This window comes from Montipora capricornis, chromosome 4 (assembly GCF_036669925.1).
Source record: "Montipora capricornis isolate CH-2021 chromosome 4, ASM3666992v2, whole genome shotgun sequence".
Taxonomy (NCBI): domain Eukaryota; kingdom Metazoa; phylum Cnidaria; class Anthozoa; order Scleractinia; family Acroporidae; genus Montipora; species Montipora capricornis.
The window spans coordinates 1993640-1999915 of record NC_090886.1 but is presented as its reverse complement, the minus strand read 5'-3'; the positions used below and the strand labels follow the sequence as shown (position 1 = coordinate 1999915).

Here is a 6276-nt window from a genome sequence, read left to right as displayed (position 1 = left end):
GCAGTCCTTGATGCCATCTGCCCATCGGCATCGAGACTGAAGCATCATAAAGCATCAAAGTTGTCGCAAATAGCCACAAAAATGTCTCACAAAACAGACGCATGGATACGCTTTATATGCGCTTTACTCTTTTCTAACAGTTCTCCAGTTCTCCTTTTATTATTTTCATTACAATTTTAGATATTTGTTCTTGGACAATGGAAATGAAAAAGGGCAGTGGTTTTACTACTCTAAATTTTCATATTTTAGAATAGTGGCTTGACTTCATATTTTTTCTGTAAGTTTTGGTTAATTTCAGTCGTATCATTTTTGTTAATAAAGACGAGGGTTCTTTACTCATCGAGATGCTAGATGCTATTGCATTCTCTCAAAATCCTAGACAAGGCGATGAAATACAAGGATTTTGCGGCGCATTTAAGAATAACAACAGGAAGTCAACAATCACTCTTAACGCATTTGAAATTCGTGAAATGATACATCTGCAAGGGCTACTTTGCCAACCACAAGCCGCGCGAATTCAACCTCTCACGCCTCACATGATGCGCGTCTGCGTAATTGAAAGCTCAATTCCGGACAGACAATGCAATTCAAATTGGAAAGTAGCCTATAGACTGCCTCGACGCCATCCAATATTTGTCAATGAGTGGTTGAACTCAATCTCGTCCCCAGAGTCCGCTTTTCTTTTGGTAAGCATTACATCAAGAACACGGACAGTGACTCTGGTCACTTCCAAGGCAGGAAGTCCGCACATCAAGGACTTCCGGCTCGTCTACGCACGTTCAGAAATTTGAAACAACAGCGGTTGTCAACGGTTATAAAAATGGACCTTCACTACGACTGCGCATAAATTGGAAGTGGCCAGAGTCCGTGTTCTTGGTGCTGACCGAAAAAAAAGCGGACTCTGGGGACGAGATTGTGTTGAACTTTGCTTTGAATGTGAAAGTGAAAGAAGCCTGGGAACGGAACTTAAAGCTCAGCAATTATGACGACAGTTGCCATAACAACTGGTAAATTGTAACATTTTTTTCGCGGCTTTGTTCAGAGTTTACTGTGCAAAAGTTCAAAAATGTTTACTGCTTATGCGCAAGCTATTGCAGGTGGATTAGCTAACCATATGAATAGTCAAGTGTCGGGAGAAGTTGAAAATGGCGAAACTTTCGCCTCTCAGAGTTTTCTTTCTACCAGAGACTGGAATGCGGCAGGACCAACCACAAACCAGTTGGCCTCATATGCATCACGTGAGGATATTCAGCAGGTAGGAGTTGCCTTTTCAAAGACCACACGCACATTTGTGCAGAAGGCAGATCCCATGTTACGGTTGCTCATTTCTTGAAAATATTATTTATTTATTTATGTTATTCGCTTACTCGCGCTATTTCTTAAGAAACATACTTGCTTGCAATTGCTAAAGTTAAGCGCCTTTTCTTGAAAAGTCAACTTGAATCTCTTGGCCGGGTTGAAGTAGTTTCCTTTCCCTAAAGTCCGACGTGGTGCCCGAGTTTGTCTCATGATAGTTTTCAAAGTGATTTTTCCAGAGAGAATTTAATTTTTTTTGCAGGTTTAAATGATAAGCGCATGCAAAAAAACTCCATCGTTTCTGTGACGCAACGTTCCAATCATTTGCTGAATAAACGGCAACCAGAGGATGAATACACAGATATCGATCTTTTGAAATTTACTCATAGAAAAAAAAGCATCACCTCAAAACCTTGGGAAAAAACTTAAGTGCAATTTTTCTTTAGAACCTCAAACAGATAAAATCCATATATTTAACAACATTTATGAGCGCGCATTGGATGTGAGTTTTACTGTAACAAATCTCATATCCAACAACTACAAATTCACTATTGTTTTATTAAATTTTAAACGAATGGATCCTTGGAAATTTTATACAGCACCAAAGCTTAAAACGGGGATGTAGTAAGCTAAATATCAGAGCGCAAGAAAGGGGATACACCAGGTTAAGAATTAATCGGGTTATCCTTAAACACAGTACGCGCATGCTAAGGCTTCCGGCGAGCATCATGTGAGCTCTGGTTGATTTTTTTCCCTGTAGTTTCCTTTTGTCAATCATTATTAAGTTTGGATACTTTGTCCAGTATAGCCACGCACTAAGGTTCAGTTGGTTGAGCATCGGGTTGTCATACGGGAGATCGCGGTTCGAACCCCGGCCGGATCAATACTCAAGATTTTAGAATTGCAATTTTATCTGCAAATGGTTAGACTTTCAAGTCTTCTCGGACAGGACTATAAAGCGTAAGCCCCGGCCGTCTCACAAACATCTTCTACGTTCATAAGTTCCCTGTGGGACGTTCAAGAACCACACCCTATTCGATGAAGTCTCCGGTATGGCGGCTGTCGTGTCCTCTCCTTAGAAGTAGCCGATGTCTCCAAAAAGGCTTGTGGTGTATGAGGCCACCTAAGCAGAAACAGCCATACAGTAAGTCAAAAAAGGGGCTTTGCCGAGTGCTGGAATATGTAGATGTAAATGTAAATGTAGATAGCTATAAATTCGAAAGCGTAAGCAAATAAATATCTTCCTTTTCTTAGAGAGAAAAAGAATTGCAACTTGAATTGGCATCCCTCAAGACCAAGTGTCAGGGTAAGTGAACAACGAAACAAATGATTGATATAAAAATAGAAAAAGAAATTGTGAGACAGAGAATCACACGTTTTGAAATTACCAAGTCAGAATAACCATCGCCTACTAAACCAGCCAAACTGTACCTTCCTCAAAGAAGAGATAATAATTGATGATAGAATATGATACGTGACAGAATAACATCCTTGTTTAACCTCCCACAATTCGATCGATTTCAGAAAAGGAAAGAGAAATCGTTCAGTTAAACGATAAGCTGTCAAGGATGAACAACTGTCACAAGAAAAAAGAAAATGAGTTTGAGCAAAAGATGGAGGAAACCGTTGGTCAGCTAACAAAGGTGAAAAACTCTGCTATTTTGGCCAACGAGAAATTCATGAAGAAGAATTTGGAATGTGAAGATTTGAAGACTAAACTTCAAACAGCTAAAGGTAGGCGTTCACGGACCCAGAACGGAAAGAGATTAAAGCGCTATGTTCAAAGGCTGACATCAAAAGATCCAAAGTCTTACATTTACATTTACCATATTACAAGTATTCCCTCTCTACGATGTACCTACCGATGATATGGGAGGCGGCTGTATTCGTAGGCTCACATACTCCACTCTTAAAACCATTAAGACTTGATGCTGTGGCTAGTGTGGCGGGCAAATTGTTCCACTGCTTTATCGTTCTAGGTAAAAGCTATATTGAAAATGGGCCATTAAACTTAGTTCGCTGGTTACAATAATCCTGTCATACTTTTACTCCGTAAAACAACAAAATGAGACGGATAAAACAGCTGATGAAAGAGTAACATACATTGCACTTAATATTCTCACTTAAAACGGTCACTGAGCATTTTATTTAGCACACAACTCAGTGTCTAGTTTTGCTATAGATGATTATAGCTATATTAATTCACTTCAGGACTAACGAGTCATATTTCAGTGTTACTTAGGCTTTTGTTTCATTCTTTAGAGAGAGAAAGAGCATTGGAGAAGCAAAACTTTTGCTTAAAGGAAGAAATTAAAATCTTGAAGGGGACATTTGCAAAAGCGAGTGAAGATGAAGTTAACGGTAAAGCCGATTGTTATGTTAGTGGTTCAGTGATAAGAGCACAGTGGTGAGAGCACGCGCCTCCCAATGTAGCCCGGGTTCGATTCCCAGACTCGGCTTCGTATGTCTTTAAAATAAAGATTTGATTTGATTTGGGTTGAGTTTGTTGGTTTTCTACTCTGCATCCGGAGAGGTTTTCTCCGGGTACTCCGGTTTCCACTCTCCTCAAATAAACAACATTTGCTTTGATTGTTGATTTCAGTTTTGTTAGCAGCCACTATATTAAAAATTTGAAGCTTAACCTCAGTAACTTAATTACTCCTTTTCAGCTTCTCGTCGAAAGCTCTTTCACAGCAACGAGCCAAAAGACAAAAATAAAGAAGACATGGGTGCTCGTGTACAAAGCGACATTACTCGTGATAGTCATGAAGCGGGATTTCCACAGTTCGAGGAGAAGTATCCATTGTTTAGAGGTAAGACGCATTCTTGGTTTCTTTCTTTTCTTTTAATATTTCGGGGAAATTACTTCGCTTTTCGCTGTTCCAAAAATATGTTAAAAGAATAGTTTAGCTGAATAAACGAGTCCTAGTTTTAAAACTGGCCTTCGGTCCTATAAGAATTTCGCTAAACTGGGCTTTGTTCTCATTCTCATCCTTAGCTCATATTTTACCTTATCATTTCCGCTTTTCACCGAGCTGATGTTAAAATCTCTTTGAATTCACATCTTTTGTCTTGCACCGGGATCACTTTTGTTGATTTGCATATTGAGTTTGTTCTTTGCAATTGACTCATAATCTTTTTTTCAGCCGAAGCCTACTTCAAGGATCTGAAGCCCTCGGAATTTGACAAGATATCAGATATGGTTATTGCAAATGGTCCGTTTCGTGCAAGCTCATTACACATTGCAACTAGGAATGGCGAAATTGCTAAACGTAAGTAAACGACATGTCACGCGCGAAATGCGCAATTTTCCCGCCCTTTGATCAAGTTGATATAATTGCTTTGAATTCTGATTGGTTCATCGCGTTCTTTGTGCCTGATATGATTGGTTTCACGGGAGCCAATCAAGCTCCTGTTTTTCCTGGTTAAGAAAAAATTGCAGCAAATTACATGGAGCCATGCAGTAAGATACACAAATAAAAACAACATCCTGACAATTTCTTGAAGCTTTAAAAACTAGGATACAAAAGAAAAAGAGCAAGGAGTTTCTCTTACACCTTACAGCGATATTTGTTAAATAAAATTTCGGATTTTGAGCGTTGGAAGAATCTCTCTTTTTTTCTATTTTAGAAAACAGTAGCTTCAGTCCTGGATTCATGAATCCAACTGACTGCACAAAAGATACTGTTACTGTCGAGGGAGCTTTGCACGATGAAAGAGATACAATAAAGATTGATGATCCTTGCTCTAATCATTTGAAATCAGGTATGCACCTTTAAACATTTTTTCGGAGGAGCAGATGTGGTAATACCCTTCGAGCAGAAGCCCTTTGATCTTCTGGGTAATAATCGCTCGTTTTGCTACCATCGTCGTCGTTCTCCTTATCATCATTCTTCACTTTCATCATCAGTTGTTTATTTCCATTTTTTCTTTTATTATTATTTTTTTCTGTTTAGCCCCGGCATACTTAAACACAAGACCACTGCCAGCTGTCGGTCCAGTTAACTCTTACCACATCAGCCAGGCTGAAAAGGGTAAGAATTTATCCCAGTGAAAACAGTAAACATCACACTAATTTACCTTGGCTAAGCTGCAGAATACCCGGCCACTTACATGACTTGAATGATGGAATGATGGAAAGCAACTTGTATCATATCCTTCCCACGGGTTCATTACACCTTTCCAACATTCATGTATTTGCAAAAATTGAGGTGCTTGACTTTGTAGAGACCGCAGAGATCGGGACACATTGTCCATCCAGGGACCCGTTTCTGGAAAGTCCCGAAACTTTACGGGCCATTTTCGGGTGTCACAATTCCCTTTGAATCTCAAGAACGAAGAGGGTTTAAGTCGTCAAACTTCACGGTCATGTTTCTTTTTTGTTACCTTGAAACACGTTAAAAGATCGGCTTTTCAAAACAGGCGGTTGGCAGTTTCTCAAATGGCTTTTCGGGACTTTCGAGAAACGGGCCCCACGACGTAAATAAACGGCCTAGCTCCGCCTTGGAGTTCTTGTTGCTCAATGAGTAACGCATCCGACCGGTGTTCGTCACGCAACGCTCCCCCATTGCGTGACATCCTGAACGAGACTAACCAGTGTTAGGGGGTCGTAGATTCGAATCCTGTTTAGGACTCTGATTTTTCACCCGTTTCCAAGCAATTTGTATCATACCCGGGCATTTACTTGCATATTTCCCATTCTTAATAATGGACGGTTTGGATTTCTTTACACGCGTGATTTGACAACTACGAATAAACTAACCCGGTCAGTTCAGATAAAACAAGTTGTAGTGACATCTTTAATTTTTCCACTAGCTAAGTTAAGGCGTATTCTTTTTATTTCTCTCCTTTTGCAGTGCGTTATTTGAACAACCGGCCAATGCCACTTGGGGAAAATGTTATGAGAACTTACCACACGCCATGGATGGCCAGGAAAGGTAACATCAATCACAGAATACATCCGGGTCTCAAAATAACCGT

At 39.9% G+C, this 6276-nt stretch overlaps 1 protein-coding gene and 1 long non-coding RNA gene across 2 annotated transcripts in view; both read left to right on the top strand.

Moving 5' to 3' along the window:
- Positions 1–2490: 2490 nt before the first annotated feature.
- Positions 2491–5350, top strand: LOC138045009 (uncharacterized). The gene is made up of 7 exons (XM_068891368.1): positions 2491–2602; positions 2821–3030; positions 3559–3657; positions 3966–4109; positions 4443–4568; positions 4927–5061; positions 5253–5350. The coding sequence occupies exons 2-7, from the start codon at positions 2865–2867 to the stop codon at positions 5348–5350; spliced, it is 768 nt and encodes a 255-aa protein (XP_068747469.1). The 5' UTR covers positions 2491–2602; positions 2821–2864.
- Positions 5351–5911: 561 nt separating this feature from the next.
- The window catches only part of LOC138045136 (uncharacterized), a 2416-nt gene continuing 2051 nt past the window's right edge, over positions 5912–6276 (top strand). Inside the window, exons 1-2 of the long non-coding RNA XR_011131539.1 lie at positions 5912–6061; positions 6153–6233. This is a non-coding gene — a long non-coding RNA (uncharacterized lncRNA). The remainder of the gene's footprint in view (positions 6062–6152; positions 6234–6276) is intronic.